At 42.2% G+C, this 19,176-nt stretch overlaps 1 protein-coding gene across 1 annotated transcript in view; it reads right to left on the reverse strand.

Annotated features, from left to right (window-relative positions):
* Window positions 1-843: 843 nt before the first annotated feature.
* LOC124619718 overlaps window positions 844-19,176 on the reverse strand; it is a 1,383,482-nt gene continuing 1,365,149 nt past the window's right edge. The window contains exon 6 of the mRNA XM_047146279.1: window positions 844-1,300. Coding sequence (XP_047002235.1) covers window positions 1,191-1,300 — 110 coding nt within the window. The 3' untranslated portion in view covers window positions 844-1,190. The remainder of the gene's footprint in view (window positions 1,301-19,176) is intronic.

Genomic DNA, 19,176 nt, shown 5'->3' on the forward strand with positions numbered 1-19,176 from the left:
TCGGTTAGTTAGGCTTAAGTAGCTCTAAGTTCTAGGGGAGTGATGACCGCAGACCTTAAGTCCCATAGTGCTCAGAGCCATTAATAATTCAGAGAAACGCCCTGTATATTACAATGTAAAATCATTTGCACATATATGTTGAGTTATGTTCTGAACTATCGTTATCTTGGAGCATTTCTTCCCTTATAGTTCTTAAATTTAGCTTTCTGATTGATTTCTCTGTGATTATGTAATGAATGTTTACCTTTAATTTTAATTTTAATAACCAACAGCCTCAGTTGCACCGTTTACCTAGAATTTACCTAGGTTTCAGTCGGGATAACACAACGTTCTTCAGTTCCAGTACAGCACTCGCGGCTGCCGCATCGCGGTCGCGAAGTGGGGCGAGGCAGTTTCAGATAAGTTTTTACTATCTGACGATAATTTAGGGATTTGTAGTTTTAGCTTGACGATGTCCACTATGGACAAACGGTAGTTACTGAAACCTAGGTAAATTCTAGGTAAACGGTGCAACTGAGGCTGTTGGTTACTAAAATTATAATTAATATTTATACAGTTGCTGACAGGGCCCTGAAATGTTGAAGATATTTATGTTTATCTTTACTTATAACTTTCTCGAGAAAGGTTTCTAAATGTGTATGTGACTGTTTGGTGCATTTTACCCTAAAAGATTTTCTGGGTGTCAAAATGTTGCTGCTAACAAAAGTAATAGATCAAAAAAATTAATTAATCAATACTGGTGCTACCCCTTAATTTCAATATACATTTACTTCTATAAACATCAGTTTAAGATTACGTTATAACTGAAGCTATAATTGTTTTATTTCATACATCTTATAAACTTGGCATCACATTTTCGAACATCAAACTCTAAAGGTAATAACGCATAGCGAATTGCTTGTGTAACAACTAATTTACACAATGCCTACATCATAGATTTAAGGACTTACTGGGATCTACATACATCAATGTTCTACATACATAATGACCTCTGAAACTAAAACAATTTTAAAGCACAGTATACAAGTTTCTTTTTCATCATACACATCGCTGATTCCATAAAAATTGTTCATTTCATTAGGTACAAATTACTCCCTCCCATCGTTCCACATTTCAGGATCCTTCTCTGTGGCTCACTTGAAGCCCGTGCGGCTTCACTGCCTGCCAGGCGCATGTGCTGCCGCCGGTGGCTACCTGAAGAAACCGACGTAGACTGTGGCAGCCACCACGAGCAGGGAAGCTGTGACGTCAGCACGAGAAGACGTAGCAGCAGCAGTAGCGGTGCGGTTCGAAGCCGTAACTGAAAGAAGACAAAACGCGGTGTGAACGCGGAGGGAACGATGAAAATCTCAAGATATCTCTGATCTGGTTCAGGTAACAACGGTTGATAGATGTTGAAATTGATTCTAAGATGTTATCTTCATATAATTCGTAATCTGTATTTATCACATTAATGGTTATACAAATGACTGTACTGATATTGTGTTAATATCCTAAGCGCCTGATCAGGGAACCCTCAGAGCTCCAAAATCGAGCGTAACAAACCAACGTCATCAAACACAATTATTTCGAATTGATTTCAAAATAAAGACAATAAATTCCACGCAACAATAATATCTGGAACTAGTTACAAACTTGAGCGGGAGCAGAACTCTCTCATCCAAAAGTCTCGTGGTGCCATATTTTCAGCTTACTCGTTGTTCTGTGATGTTCTGGACGAACTTGGACAAGTAAAATTTTGTTTCCTGATCACAGAACTGTTTTCCTCACAGATTAGAATTGAGAACTTATAATAGTCGAAGCCGATAAATCTGTTAAGAATGCCCTCAGCTGGTTAAAATACATTAAATTACGAAGAGAGGGAACCAATGTGCAAAGACTGGAATATATTTAGATGTGAATCCTGACTGCTGCTTGACAAAGGCTGAACACACAAATATTATCGACGTCGTCACCAGGATTCATAGGTAGCTGTCAATGACATATAGGATTCCCATAAAAAAAAAAAGAATTTGGTTTTGTGACAAAACCAGAAACCCCATCACTGTCCAAAGATTTAGAGCCAGACCTCCACGTCAGTATGTGTTGTATATTAAGTTGCTCTAGGATAAAAACAGATACTTGGAAAAAGAACCTTGAAAGACAATGAACACACACATCCTAGATAATGGCTATTATACAATATTACTTAGATAGTATTTTGTTTAAATATGTAATATTGTGATATTGCAACATTACTTTGTCATATTGGACTCCTCAAAATCTTACATTAAAAAAAATCAGCGATTCAGCACAGTATCAGTCATGTGGGATCTTCCAGCCTCATTCGTTATCGAGGGATGATTTATTTTTACCACCGTTAAATGTAGAAGTGTGAGGTAGACAGGTACAGTATATTATGTTATTGTCATCGTGCCAGTGCCAGCAGAAAATCTGTCTCCATCTACCTGTGTATGTGTGTGTGTGTGTGTGTGTGTGTGTGTGTGTGTGTGTGTGTGTGTGTGTTTGTGAAAAAGGGTGAGAGAGGGGGGGGAAGGGGTGAGAGGGGAGGAGAGAGAATCTATGTGTTTATGTTGTAACTCGCGGGTTCAGTACGTCAACTGGGCGAAGTGCTTGATGATAATATATAGGTGTTGAGGTTACTGTTTTTACCGGATTTCCGCGGACTTGCTTTTGCTAGTGCACTGGTATAACTCCCTGGACGAGACTTGGATCCTACATAGAACGAACTACTACAATACCGTACAAAAAGCAACAAATAAATACGCAATGAGACGAAAAGCTATATTTTTAATGCCGGACAATAATTGCTTAGCAGTCACGCTATTTATCATGGTCCCCAAGACATCATAAAAGGTGGGACATGGTTCTTCGTGGGGTTTGTGACCAGCACGTGAGGCAACGCACGCTCTGCCCCAAGCTCCCATGCTGGCCACAGTGTCTGCAGAGAGGTCGTTTCTTTCCTCCACCAGTAAGTTGGGGTTTAAGTTGGCGGAATGGGCAGATCAGTCCATTAGCAGAATATAATCTAGATCCAATAGCTCCTTCATCTCCGCTGTTCGGCGAGGTCGCCCGTTGTCATCCACGAAAATGAAATCATGTCGGAATGCAATCCTGAAAAGACGCACATCAGGAGCACAGTCTCATAAAAACGTTGACTGTTAAATGTATCGTGCTCAAAGATTTGGATGTCCAGGTACCATAACACGTGAAGCACAGAAGCAATCACAATCGTCACTGCACCTGGATGCGTCAAGCACCCTCATACGGCGAGATGTGGGAACGCGTAATCCTCGTAAGAAAACGATCGTTTTGGTGGTCTAATTGTAGTAGTGTAGGACAGCAATTTCACTATTTTTTTACTTTACATTGTGTTTTTTAGTGATATCACAGTTTTTCAGTCAAAATCATACGAGTCTCTAGATATGTCGGGAATATTGGTTTCCCAGAGGCAAGGCGTCTGACAGAGGACTTCAACGTCAGTGCGTGGACATTAATTTCCTGAAAGAGTAGAAACACTCTTAAAAATTGAGTTTACAAATTTCACGACCTTGAGCCATACAGAGTACAAAAATTTCCAATACAGTTATTAGAAGCGCCAATAGGTGAGCGTATATCGTTTTATTCTTATAATGAAGAGGTAAATGGTTCCATTCTCGCTGCATATATATTTCAGTTTTATTTGAGTTCAGAATTTATTGTTGTTGTTGTGGTCTTCAGTCCAGAGATTGGTTTGATGCAGCTCTCCATGCTACACTACCCTGTGTATTCATCTCTTGGTCTGCCTCTACGGTTTTTACCCTCCACGCTGCCTCCAATACTAAATTGGTGATCCCTTGATGCCTCAAAACATGTCCTACCAACCGATCCCTTCTTCTAGTCAAGTTGCGCGACGAACGTCTCGCCAATTCTATACAATACCTCCTCATTAGTTATGTGGTCTACCCATCTAATCTTCAGCACTCTTCTGCAGCACCACATTTCGAAAACTTGTATTGTCTAAAATATTTATCGTCCATGCTTCACTTCCATACATCGCTACACTCCACACAAATACTTTCAGAAACAACTTCCTGACATTTAAATCTATACTCGATGTTACCAAATTTCTCTTCTTCAGAAATGCTTTCCTTGCCATCGCCAGTCTGAATTTTATATCCTCTCTATTTCGACCATCATCAGTTATCTTGCTCCTCAAATAGCAAAATTCATCTACTACTTTAAGTGTCTCACTTCTTAATCTAATTCAATCAGCATCACCTGATTTAATTCGACCACATTCCATTATCCTTGTAGACTGTGTCCATTCTGTCCAACTGCTCTTCCAGGTGCTGTGCTGTCTCTGACGGAATTACAATGTCATCGCGACCCTCAAAGTTTTTATTTCTTCCCCATGGATTTTATATCCTACTCCGGATTTTGCTTTTGTTTCCTTTACTGCTTGCTCAATATGCAGATTGAACGACATCGGGGATAGGCTACAACCCTGTCTCACTCCCTTCCCAACCACTGCTTCCCTTTCATGCCCCTCGACTCTTATAACTACCATCTGGTTTCTATACAAATTGTAAATACACTTTCTCTCCCTGTATTTTACCCCTGCCACCTTCAGAATTTAAAAGAGAATATTCCGACCAAGATTGTCAAAAGCTTTCTCTAAGTCTACAAATGCTAGAAACGTAGGTTAGCCTTTCATTAATCTATGTGCTAAGATAAGTCGTAGGGTCAGTGTTGCCTCACGTGTTCCAACATTTCTACCGATTCGAAACTGAACTTAACCAAGGTCGGCTTCTACCAGTGTTTCCATTCGTCTATAAAGAATTCGTGTTAGTATTTTGCAGCCGTGACATATTAAACTGATAGTTCGGTAATTTTCACATCTGTTAATATCTGCTTTCTTTGGGATTGGAATTATTATATTCTTCTTGAAATCTGAGGATATTTCGCCTGTCTTATGTATCTTTCTCACCAGATGGTAGAGTTTTGTCAGGACTGGCTCTACCATGGCTCTCAGTAGTTCTAATCGAATGTTGCCTACTCCCATGGCCTTGTTTCGGCTTACATCGATCAGTGCTCTGTCAAACTCTTCACGCAGTATCATATCTCCCATTTCATCTTCATCTACATCCTGTTCCATTTCCATAATATTGTCCTCAAAAACATCGTCCTTGTGTAGACCCTCTATATACACCTTCCACCTTTCTGCTTTCCCTTCTTTGCTTAGAACTGGGTTTCCATTTGCGCTCTTGATGTTGATACAAGTGGTTCTCTTTTCTCCAAAGGCCTCTTTAATTTTTCTGTAAGGAGTATCTATCTTTCCCTTAGTGATATATGCCTCTACATCCTTACATTTGTCCTCTAGCCATCCCTGCTTAGCCATTTTGCACTTCCTGTCAATCTCACTTTTGAGACGTTTGTATTCCTTTTTACCTGCTTCATTTACTGCATTTTTATATTTTCTCCTTTCATCACTTAAATTCAATATTTCTTCAGTTACCCAAGAGTTTCTACTGGCCCTTGTCTTTTTACCTACTTGATCCTCTTCTGCCTTCACTATTTATCTCTCAAAGCTATCCATTCTTCATGTACTGTATTTCTTTACCCCATTCTTGTCAATCTTTCCCTCATGCTCTCCCTGAAACTCTCAACAACCTCTCGTTCTGTCAGTTTATCCTGGTCCCATCTCCTTAAATCCCTACCTTTTTGCAGTTCCTTCAGTTTTAATCTACATTTCATAAGCAATAGATTGCTATCAGAGTCCACATCTGCCCGTGGAAATGTCTTTCAATTTAAAACCTGGTTCCTAAATCTCTGTCTTACCATCATATAATATATCTGAAACCTTCCAGTATCTCTAGGCCTCTTCCATGAATACAACCTTCTTTCATGATTATTGAACCAATTGTTAGCTATGATTAAGTTATGCTCTGTGCAAAATTCTACCAGGCGGCTTCCTGTTTCATTCCTTACCCCCATTCCATATTCACTTTCCTTCTCTCCCTTTTCCTACTATCGAATTCCAGTCATCAATTACGGTCAAATTTTCGTCTCCCTTCACTATCTGAATAATTTCCTTTTTCTCATCATACATTTCAGCAATGTCTTCATCATCTGCGGATCTATTTGTCATATTAAGTTGTACTACTGTGGTAGGCGTGGGCCTCGTGTCTACCTTGGCCACAATAAGGCGTTCACTATGCTGTTCGTAGTAGCTTACCCGCTCTCCTATTTTCTTATTCATTATTGAACCTACTCCTGCATTACCCCTATTTGATTTTGTATTTATAACCCTGTAGTCACCTGATCAGAAATCTTTTTCCTGCTGCTACCGAACTTCACTAATTCCGACTATATCTAGCTTTAACCTAGCCTTTTCCTTTTTTCAATTTTCTAACCTACCTGCCCCATTAACGGAGCTGACATTCCACGCTCCGATCCGTAGAACGCCAGTTTTCTTTCTCCTGAGAACCACGTCCTCCTGAGTAGTCCCCACCCGGAGACCCGAATGGGGGACTATTTTAACTCCGGAATATTTTACCCAAGAGGATGCCATCGTCATGTAACCATACAGTAAAGCTGCATGCCCTCGGGAAAAATTACGGCTGTAGTTTCCCATTGCTTTCATCCGTCCGCAGTGTCAGCACAGAAAGGACTTTTTGGTTAGTGTTACAAGGCTAGATCAGTCAGTCACCCAGACTGTTGCCCCTGCAACTACTGAAAAGGCTGCTGCCCCTCTTCAGGAACCACACGTTTGTCTGGCCTCTCAACAGGTACCCCTACGTTATGGTTGCACCTACGGTACGGCCATCTGTATCGCTAAGCCTTCCCACCAACGACAAGGTCCATGGTTCATGGGGGGGGGGGGGGGGGGTGCAGTATTTATTATCACATCATTGAAATGTTATTTAACCGACTCTGACGTGCAACGTAACTTTTTATCGATATGATTTTTTTCATTTTTAATTGCTAATTTTATAAAAAAGAGGGTATTCATAGTAAACTGAATATTTTTTGAAATATCGTTTGTGCTTTAATATGTTTCTTCTTCTTCTTCTACTTCTTCTGTTACTACTACTACTACTACCACCACAATTGCTACAACTTGTTCTGGCAATCCAGGATTTGTCTTATGTTCTCTTCCAGCTTCACCATCTATGTTTTTTTCTTAACCTACAGAAATTAAAAAGTCTTTATTTTTCTGTTGGCTGTCTACCATTTTTGTACCTAATTGTAATTCATTTTAAATAACCATTTTAGGTAAAATTAGTCATTAAATATAGAAAGAGATAAATACTCGTTTGTTAAAAATGCCATTTTTATAACAAACGTTGATTCCAACGAAATTTAAAAGGAACCGCTTCTATCGGGAGTCGAAACAGCGGCTTAGTGATTGCGATATTGTAACGTTACTTCCTTAATTATGGCCTTTTCTGTGTACTGGAGTGATGTTCTTTGTTCCAGTGCTTAAGCATCTGAAAATGTCAAAGCTTATTTTTTCGAATGTTTTGAGAATTGCTTCGTATCGATTTCGAAAATCTTATGTCCACTGCTTGTGCTTCAACTACAATAAGTATGACGAAAATAGAAAAGGGCTAGCCTGTAAAGATCAGTTTGAGAACAACTAATTGGGACTGCCATCTTATGATCCAGCAAAGTCTCCAAAACGCTTTGTAAAGAATTTCTTGTGACTAGTGACGTTGTGGTATTTATATTAGAAAGAAACATTCACAGAAATAGCTTACTAAGCACGTGTAAGGACTTATGAAATAAGAGGAGTCTGTTTGAAACAAGCTATTGACAATACGGGTTTGGAAAAATAAAACAGACACGGAAAGTGTTTCATGTACCATAGGCAAACTACTTACACCATCTGTCCTGTGTACATATGCTGTGAAGAGGATGCATATCTCAGGGTTCGTGAAATATTTTCTATGCCTGTTTTTATTTTCAGTACCTGTACTTTTTGGTTTCCGTTAGTGTGACTGGGCAGGATTTGAGCACATATCCACGCTGCGGTGATCCTGCACCCTTGGCAACCTGCATTACTACCAAAACCGTACCTCCCTCCTCCCTCCCCAACCCCCCCCCCCCCCCCCGCTCCCAACTACCACCGCCAACCCTCTACGCCATCCCATGGGGAGATTTTCTATGCACAGAACTTTCCTGATTCTGTAGGAAGCAACATTAATATATAGCAACATTAATGTATAAATAAAGTTCCAGTTTCAAATCTCTGAAGAAAGAGAGACAGTACTCAGAATGACGTTGTATTCGAACAGCATATTACTGACGCAGGGGGAAAAATCATGGAAAAAAATTAACCAATAGATGGCGCTGAAAGCGTCTTATCGTAAACGGTGTCAGCTATAAATGACAGATAAATCATAATACGATGGCTTTGGTTTGAGTTGTACATTAAACCATCCATACTATTCAATGCACATTATTGTACACCGCGAGTCAAGAGTTGTGGCACTATTAGTTAAGATGGCCCATCCACCAAAGCAAGATCGTTCCACATCGGGTGGGAAAATCGATTTTTAACTGGCCTGAGGCCAAAAACCAGATAAAAATCAAAATGACATCCATTTTTAATCGTTCTGGCGCCAAAAACAGCGCAAAAAGCAAAATGCCGTCGGTTTCTAATTGTCGTGAGACTGGTGCAAAACATGTTCAATATGCTGCCTTCAGTTTCTGCCAAAATTAGAAATCGAGAAATAGCAAGTTCCACACGACATAGAAGTGTCTCAGGGATCACGTTCGAAATGCTTTGCGCAGTGCGTTCTTTCACCTCAGCTACGTTCTCAATTAGAGCGCTGAACACAACATGTTTAATATAATCCCATAGCCAGAAGTCACACGGATTAAGATCAGCTGTTACGGGCGGCCAGGCTGTAGCGAAATGGTGGCTGATCTTGCATAAAAATGATCCTACCCACTCATCGGCGTTGTTGAAGGGTTGGAATGACGTTGGTGCACAACAGACTCTCTTAGCACTGACCACCTCGAAGAAATAAGGACCCACCATAGCCAGACCGTCAACCTGCATTTCACAATCGCTTTAGTAGAATGAAGTGGTACCTGTTGAGTGGGTGCAGATTTTCCGTTGCCCATATCCTGCAGTCCTGTGTATTATCATGTCCATGGAAACGGGCTGGCTTACGCTGTTTATAGAACGTTACATGGACCTTCATTATTTCCTTCCATGCCAACATGAAATTCCACAGCAAACCTTCGTCTTGCTCGCAGATCGGCCGGAAGCAACTGGTGAACATGGGTGAATTTGAGTGGATAGCAATTCGCTGTGCACTGCATGTTTCCACAATTTCACTCGGCCCTCCTGCAATACTGGGGCCACATCTCCGGCAAAAGTCGGGTCAACTGCTATCATCCCTCTGCCACATTGCAATCTCGAATTTTGTAATCATTTTCTCCAGACTCTTAGCTGGCATCGCGCCAGTGCCTTTTTTCATAGCTTTCAGTTTGCGGAACTTGTGCATGGATACTGGCACACAGTCAGCGTCCTGTAAAAGAGCTTTACCAGCGATCCTTTATAGAGACAGACATGATTGGCGTCTCGCACGCAAACTGAGGAACAGCCAAGTGCCGCGCATCTGTTTGTGTGCGTATTCTGACGCTTACAGTAGTACCTATTGGGCAAATGTTCGTTTCGGTTTATGGGTTGCATGACGTTTCCCCCGCGTCAGCAATATGCTGTTCAAATTGGACATCGTTCGGAACAGTATTTCTCTTTCTACAACGTTTCGAAACTAGATATTTAATCATAGAGGCCCTGTATTTAATACAAGAAATGTATGAAAAATATTACTCACAAGATTGTAAATATACCAGTCCAGTAAATAAATGACAAACTGCATAAAGTTTCTAAACAAAAAGGAAGTTTAACGAAAGCTTCTGTATATCTTATTCTTCAGGTGACCTATTATACATTGCTTTTGAATGATGTATAACAAATCAAATATATTTTATTAGCACCTGAAAAACTATTAATATTGCATAAAAAGTTAATTAGAATTAAAACCAAAAAGAGCTATTGCTTTGAGTGAAACAAGCAAATTATTATGTCGTTGAAGTGAGCGAAGCTACTTGGTTTACTTGTCTCATTGAAGTAAAGATCAGCAAACGTGTATTATTCTGCAGGCCAGCTCGTCATAACTTGCAAAATGTCCTAACGGGAAGTCATGTCAATGATTTTCTCCAACTGTTTCTCCTGGCACATGAAAGCAGCTATTTTGTTAAACAGCTCCACAATGTCGATATGTTACCTATATTTGTCAATTGGCTGCTCATATTTCAAGATAAGATATAAAGGTTTCAGTTGAGACGTTTCGTGAAAGAAAGTTGTAGTCGGATGAAGTGTTGTAGTACATGCGAGATCTATTTGCCATTCCCGTTATTTTCGGTTATTGCACAATTGTTCGTGTTTAACGGTCATCACAAATGGAAATTAATTACCTGGCGTAACACAAAAAGTGTTTTAAAAAGTATCCTTTGTTTTTGGATGTGGTAGTATTGGTCAAAACTAAAAGCAATTTCCCTGTAATGACATGTCTGAGAATCAGTACCTATTCAGACATGGAGCACTCTGTCGTCTCATTCCTATGTGCGTGCTATGTGGAACTAGGAGGCCGTGGTTCATGTGGTTACTTCGCTTCCTAACAAATTCAGCAGCCCTCCTTCCCAGTGAATGACGCACCCTTTCAAATACACCTGGTTTTGTACGGGTCGCCTCATACGCAATGGTCACAAGCACCTATATCTTCTGCTCATTTATGATAGGTTTGGCACACACTAGTGCCTCTAATGTGACAGTAGCCAAAAATCGAATGGAATCTGATTTTACAAACAAGGGCCGTAGGAGGACTTATGGCTTATTCTCGTAAGCACTAGTTACGAAAACGACAGGTAGGAAAACTCACGTCTGAACCGGTTTTTTTTATATTTTTTGGTCAGTTCTTGCGTCACTTTCGTTTCTGGCCCCTTGGTGATGACCTATCCCACCAGCCCCTCCTTAAGCCGTCGGCACACGGACCTTGCTGCCGAACGTTAACGTTGAGCGTGCCAAGTTCAGCGTGCTGCTGAACGCTCAGGAACGGTGCGACTTGAGCATACGGTACGTGGGCCCCAGCGTGATATACGGTATCGCGACGCACTCTAGCGGCAGTTGAGGGATGTTTCCAGTTCGTAAATCACACTGTTTACTTAACGGGCGCGCGTAAGATTCCCACGTTAGCTCTATTAAAACGCACATTTCCTGCATCGTCCACGAAAAGGAAAGTACAATGTCCAATAAATAAGGACACAGGCTTATAAAGGTTCCATTACAAACAGTGCGCTACTAATTTGGTTCTTGGTTATTTAATCATTCCCACATTTTAGTAAAAATAGCTCTGAGCACTATGGGACTTAACATCTGTGGTCATTAGTCCCCTAGAACTTAGAACTACTTAAACCTAGACAACCTAAGGACATCACACACATTCATGCCCGAGGCAGGATTCGCACCTGCAACCGGAGCGATCACGCGGTTCCAGACTGAAGCGCGTAGACCGCACGGTCACACCGGCCGGCCTTTTAGTAAAACCCCAAGGTCAGTCTTACATGAGGACTGTTCTTACCCCCCCCCCCCCCCCCCCCCCCGAGTTGCAGAATCTTTGCAACATGTGAATTACGAAGCGTAAAAGAAAAAAGAGCAAAATATCTTTATATAAGTAGCGCAAGCTGCCCTGTAGATTAAGCCAATCGAACAAAGTCACACCTCAAAAAAATGGCTTACATAACATCAAATATTATAATATATACTTATATTAAATTAATAATAAAGTATCAGAACCCAATTAAATCGCGAATGTTAAGAGAAAAAACATATGCAGGCGTCGAGTCTCAAACCGCCGCCGCAATTGACACCTCAGCACAGGATACTGACGCTACCCATTACGCTACACGAAGAACATACGTAAGGTCTCCAATTATTTTATGTTAACCGTTGCTGACAACTTTAATCGTAGATATGTTACTAACTGAAATTTAATTATAGGAAGTTGTACCAAGAACAATGCGTTTTGGGTGGATCTTCTGTGCATCGCTGCCTTCAAATAGCCTACTCTCATAATACGCAAATTACAATACGAATATGATGTTTGTCATTATTTTATTGGAACGAATCACACAGTTAACAACCGGTTTTCCAGTGATTCTCAATTTGCTGGTGCCCAGAAACGGCATATATACATATAGGCTTGAAATGAATGCCAATATGGCGCCTCACAACTCTGTACTGAAGGGAGACGGCGTACGTGTGACGTAGGTGACGTTGTGACATCTCATTGGTCAACGCTCAGACGCACGCTCAGAATATCTGACATGTCAGATATTGCTCTGCACGTTCAGAAAGACTCCCGAACGTGCTGTTCCACGCTATGACGTCGGAAACTCGGCACGCTCAACGCTCAACGTTCGGATGCTCGGTCCGTGTGCCGACGGCTTTACGGCTCCAGTTGTACAAGGTCCTTCAGAAAGTGTGTGGTATTGGTCAAAACAAGAAGAAAAGTTCCTCTAATGATACGTATATCTCGTGATATTGGCTAATGTATCCTCTCATTCCGAGCTGTCTTTCACATAGAAGACACTATAGACGGAGCTGCATGTTGTTATTACAGATCATGTCTGAACCGTCCACAGCTCGCGTTTATCCCATTTATCGTTTGTCATCTTCTATTACAGTACTGCCCCCTCTTTTTCTTCTTACATTTACTGCCGTCATTAACTTCCCGCCTTACTTGCCCGTGAGCGGCAGCAGCAGCGCGTATCAATAAGTACACTGTCGTACCGTCTCTGGAGCGACCGATAGTACTCGTATTTCCGGGTCGACGTGTGTCTGGCAGTCAGTTCGGGACGGACCAGCAGTGCAATCGGGACGCAGCAGAAGTGAAATCGGGGGACGGAGTGCTCGTGAGGTGCTGACAGCCAGTGCTCGCAGACTGCTGGGGACACACATGAACTGTCCGACGGAGGGAGATTAGAATGGGACGACTGTTGATTGGTCGTTCGGTTGGTCGTCTCATCGGCTGACGTATATTTGGTCCTTGCGCTGCTTGCGGGGCTGTGCAGTTGGTCGGTTGGCGTGGAGCATCGAGGAAATCTCTGCGGCGAGTAGTTTTGCTGGGCCCGCTAGCGGCCTCGATGGGGTGTCGGAGTGTGTGGTGCTGTTCCCATTGCTCCGAGGTCCGTGGCTCACCGGTCCTGGACATGAAAGTTGAGTTTTGACTGAATCTACCAGCAAGACACGACTGTTCACATCGTCTCGTTTGGAGTTCGTTGTCAGCTGTTGGGATATTCATGCTAGCAACATCATGTGTTTTCCAGTTGGTAAATTTTAGCCACCCCCCGGTGGAGTTTAACTGGACTTGCTTATTTGAATTGAAGTGCACCAGCGTAATCTTCTGCCTTGTGGACGTTAACGTTCCAGTTACCTGCCCTGGCCGTTGCCGTAAGTTCAGGCAGTGTCTTTCCCTCATCGCATCGTCACTGTCCAGCATGGTGTGTAGTTTCACAGCTCGATGTATTGTGGGCGCCAATACCTTTTACATTGTTCCATTGAACTCCCTGTTGTGTGCTGGTTTGGTGAAGCGGAGGTTAGCCTGCCGGTGGGTCTGTTGACTGCCTGTCGGTTGGGTTGTCGTCGGATCGACAATGGTTACGCCGACTGCGTGTATCACCTAAGCGTGCGTTAATGTCTGAATTCCAGGCCGACCCTCGGAACTTCTGAGCATCCTCGGGTGTACTGCTTTTTCTCGTTTGTCCCTGCTGTTTGTACTTGTATGGCTTAGAGCCGTTTTTTGATTAAGGTTGTTTTGCCCTTAAGGTGTCAGGTGGTTTGGGCCTTCAGCGTAATTTAAGAGCTGTTTTACGTAAAGCTTTTGTCATTTTTAAAATTAATGTTATTGAGTCTTAAGTGTTGGGCCTTTAGCCGATTTTCAATTTAAGTTGTTTGCTCTTAAAGTGTCAGATTCTTTGGTCCCCCCGCCTAATAAAGGAACTGCTTTAAGATAAGGCTTTGCCTTTTAAATTTCTGATTTTCGTCGAGGTTTAAGTTATTGGCTTTCAGACGTTTATCAATTAAAGTGGTCCTTCCCTTAAGGCATGAGATTGGTGGTGGGCGCCAGCACCTTGTACATTCTTCCATTGAACTCCCTGTTGTGTACTGGTCTGGTGAAGTGCTTGGTGAGGGTTCACCTTCAAGCCATTTCTCTACCATTCCACTCTCAAACGGCGCATTCAGCGGCTAATTAAGTTCCAAAACTAAATGTGTGTTTTTCTTTTTTTAAAAATAATTTTTCTCGGTTCTTGTAATGTTTGATCAAATAAAAGGTTGCATGTTCGAGTGTAACTGACAGCCACTTCTTTTGGCCCCTTTCCACAACTTAAACTACCAGCCTGTCCTGCAGGATTAGCAGGGCGTCTCAGTGACACATCCTGCAAACATTCTTGCAGTGAATCACGCACTCGTTCGAAGACAATTGTCTTCATTCGGATAACGCCACATGCACTGTTCACGGGTTTCTGTAACGTCTGAGTATTTTCGATGGAAGCATCCACGAATTTCCCCATAGCCAAAAACCCAACGGACTCGGATCCGGCGAACAAAAGTGGCCATGTTACCGGACCTCGTCGACCAATTCATTTCCCATGAAACACTGCAGTGAGCCACTATCGCACGACCTACTCTATATTTCTCTACAACTCACAATTAAGTTCGTGACAGAGGGTTCACCTTCAAGCCATTTCTCTACCATTCCACTATCAAACAGCGCGCGGGAAAACCGAACATTTCAATCTCTCCGTTAGAGGTCAGATTTCTGTCATTTTTTCGCAGTGATAATTGCCCCCCTTATCGATGAGCGCCAACAAATTACTTACGTTTCTGAAGGAGAAATTTGGTGACTTAAATTTCGTGAATAAGTCCTGCGACAACGAAAAAAACCATTGATTTACTGATAGCCACACCAACTCGGGTATCATATTCGTGAAACTCTTTCTCCTAATTCCCAGTGATACAAAACGAGCTGTTCTCCTGTGAACGTCTTTCCATGTCTTCGTCAGTCCTATCTGATACGGGTCCCGTATCGCGCAGTATTACTCCATAAGAGGACGGAGAAGCATAGAGTAGGCAGTCTTTTTAGTAGACCCGTTGTTTTTTCTAAGTGTTCTGCCAATAAAACGCAGACATTAATTCGATTTCCCCACAACATTAACTATGTGATCGTTCCAGTTTAAGTTATTCGTAACTGTTATGTCTAAATATTTAGGCTGTTGGTGTTATGTCACATGGCGTATAGATCACAGACGTTGTCTTTCTGAAAAGGTAACATTCTTCGGCAGCACTGGTAATTCATTGTACAGAAATCGGTGACACATGGCGCACGTTGATGTGTTTGGTAAAGAGAAAGGAAATATTATTGGTCTGGTGTTTCGGCAGATATTTGCAATTTCGCTTTGCAGCGTGTAGCTTGAGTCAGCCCAAACGAATGCTACTCATCAAGTCTTTCATGAGACAACCAGCGTCAAAACCACTTTTTAAGAGGCATTTTGCCTACCCATTCAATATAGTGCTCCAAAATTACTGTAGTACGATATTCGTTTTGTCGATGTATATTAACAGGGACAGTAAAACATGAAGGATATGGAGGAATCCGGCAGCGACTCAGCAGCGTTGCATGTTTGGCGGCAGCTTCAGCAAGGGCCAGGGCACTGCCATCGCTAATGGTTTCCTGATTCCTATTAGAGTTTTACTGTCCGTTTTAATACCAATCGCACTAGACTAACGTGGGACCTCTCTACCCAGTGCGCACGGAAACAAACTGACGCTTTTGTCGACATGAGAGACATGATGAGCACTATTTGTTTGAGTTGATTCCTGATATACACTGCACAAACGAAACTGAAAATATGTTTCAGAAAACATATAAAGAAATGCGCCTCTCGACTTTTGGGAGAGACACCCTGATTATACAGGGTGGTCCATTCATCGTGACCGGGCCAAATATCTCACGAAATAGGCGTCAAACGAAAAAACTGCAAAAGAATGAGACTTGTCTAGCTTGAAGGGGGAAACCAGATGGCGCTATGGTTGGCCCGCTAAATGGCACTGTCATAGGTCAAACGGATATGAATTGCGTTGTTTTAAACAAGAACCCCCATTTTTATTGCATATTCGTGTAGTACGTAGGGAAATATGAATGTTTTCGCTTTGACATAGATGGCGTTGTAATAGCTCACAATTTTAGACGAACAGTTGGAAACAGATAAGTGTTTTAAATTAAAATACAGATCGTAGGTACGTTTGAATATTTTATTTCGGTTCTTCCAATGTGATACATGTACCTTTGTGAACTCATCATTTCTGATTATCTGTAAATACCGCATTAATGTAATAAATGTTCAAAATGATGTCCGTCAGTCTCAATGCATTTGGCAATACGTGTAACGACATCCCTCTCAACAGCGAGTAGTTCGTCTTCCATAATGTTCGCACATGCATTGACAATGAGCTGACGCATGTTGTCAGGCGTTGTCGGTGGATCACTATAGCAAATATTCTTCAACTTTCCCCACAGAAAAAAATCCGGGGAAGTCAGATACGGTGAACGTGCGGGCCATGGTATGGTGCTTCGACGACCAATCCACCTGTCATGAAATATGCTACTCAATACCGCTTCAATCGCACCCGAGCTATGTGCCGGACATACATCATGTTGGGAGTACATCGCCATTGTGTCATGCAGTGAAACATCTTGTAGTAACATCGGTAGAACATTACGTAGGAAACCAGCATACATTGCTCCATTCAGATTGCCATTTATAAAATGGGGGCCAATTACCCTTCCTCCCATAATGCTGCACCGTACATTAACCTGCCAGAGTCGCTGATGATCCACTTGTCGCAGCCATCGTGGATTTTTCGTTGCCCAATAGCGCATATTGTGCCGGTTTACGTTAACGCTGTTGGTGAATGATGCTTCGTCGCTAAATAGAACGCTTGCAAAAAATCTGTCATCGTTCCACAATTTCTCTTGTGCCTAGTGGTAGAACTGTACACGACGTTCAAAGTCGTCGCCATGCAAATCCCGGTGCATAGAAATATGGTACGGGTGCAACTGATGTTGATGTAGCATTCGCAACACTGATATTTTTCAGCTTCCCGATTCTCGCGCAATTTTTCTGCTAGTGATGTGCGAATTAGCCGCGACAGCAGATAAAACACCTACTTGGGCATCATCATTTGTTGCAGGTCGTGGTTGACGTTTCACATGTGGCTGAACACTTCCTGGTTCCTGAAATAACGTAACTATCCGGCGAACGGTCCGGACACTTGGATGATGTCGTCCAGGATACCAAGCAGCATACATAGCACACGCCCGTTGGACATTTTGATCACAATAGCCAAACATCAACACGATATCGACCTTCTCCGCAATTGGTAAATGGTCCATTTGAACACGGGTAATGTATCACGAAGCAAATACCGTCCGCACTGGCGGAATGTTACGAGATACCACGTACTTAAACGTTTGTGACAGCGCCATCTGTCACAAAGCGAAAAAAGTGGTTCCACTAAAACGTTCATATTCTTTTACGCACTACACGAATATGTGATAAAAATGGGAGTTCCTTTTTAACGGCCAGCCGATGTGGCCGAGTGGTTCTAGACGCTTCAGTCTGGAACCGCGCGACCGCTATGGTTGCAGGTTAGAATCCTGCTTCGGGCATGAATGTGTGTGATGTCCTTAGGCTAGTTAGGTTTAAGTAGTTCTAAGTTCTAGGGGACTGATGACCTCAGATGTTAAGTCCCATAGTGCTCAGAGCCATTTGAACCACCCAAATATTTACAAAAAACGCAGTTGATATCCGTTTGGCCTATGGCAGCGCCATCTAGCGGGCCAACCATAACGCCATCTGGTTTCCCCCTTCAAGCTAGACGAGTTTCGTTCTTTGTAGATTTTTCGTTTGATGCTTATTTCGTCAGATATTTGGCCCGGTCACTATCAATGGCCCACCCCGCATACACCGACAGGAAAACATAGCAACACCAAATAATAATTAATGTAGAGTAATAAAATTTCGGTAATACATTTGTCTAGGTACCATATTTATCTGATTAACATTGCATGATCAAAGATTAATGTAGGTGCGAGATACACATTAGCAAATGGGAATTGTTGGTACATTAACAACCAGTGTAACCACCACAGTCTTGAATTCAAGCAATAAAACGTGCATTTGTAGTGTTGTACAGGTGCCGGGCGTCAGTTTGTGGGATGGAGTTGTATGCCTGTCGCAGTCGTCGGTCAATACAGGGACAGTCGAAGGTCTTTGTGGATGATGCTGCAGTTTTATCCGACGGTGTTCCATATGTGCTCGAATAGAGACGGATCTGGTGACGCAACAGATCAAGACAGCATGTACACACTCTGTACACCATGTTTGGTAACAACCCCGTTATTTTGTTGGAAAATACCCATGCAATGCTGCTCATGAATGACAGAAAAAAGGGCGAATCACCAGACGGACGTACAATTTTGCAGTCAAGAATAAATCACGAGAGCGCTCCAGCTGTCATACTAATTCCTACCCCAGACCATAGCTCCAGGTTAGCATAGCTCCTCTGGTTACAATAACTCAATTTCGGTTAGACTGTATGTGAGAGAGCACCTCGAGTTCCTGCTGCCAATAAGGCGAGTACACCATTCGTTTGTTATATATTTTTAGGAGTTTCAAGCAGGAGCGACTTATTTTCAGGTATCTGTTTAGTTACTAGTTTATTTTTGTAATTTCTTGTGTGTTTGACTGCTTAATAAGCACAACCTTCTATTGTAATAACTGTGCAGCTTACAGTACCACCGTTGTTATCGACGTTTCTATCGAGCCTCATATCGTACAAGCTTTTGTTTGTTGTGGTTAGTGTAGCTCAGCGACTGTTAGACCCTCGGTGACACAGCACCTCAAGTTCTTGCTGCTAACAAGCAGAGTACTCCATTCGTTTGTTACATACTTTTACGAGCTTCAAACAGGAGAGACCAGTAATGGATAGGAACTGTGATTCCTGTGTACAGATGTGAGCTAAGTTGGTGATCCTTCGCTCACAGCTCCAGGCGG

This window comes from Schistocerca americana, chromosome 6 (genome assembly GCF_021461395.2).
Source record: "Schistocerca americana isolate TAMUIC-IGC-003095 chromosome 6, iqSchAmer2.1, whole genome shotgun sequence".
Classification (NCBI taxonomy): domain Eukaryota; kingdom Metazoa; phylum Arthropoda; class Insecta; order Orthoptera; family Acrididae; genus Schistocerca; species Schistocerca americana.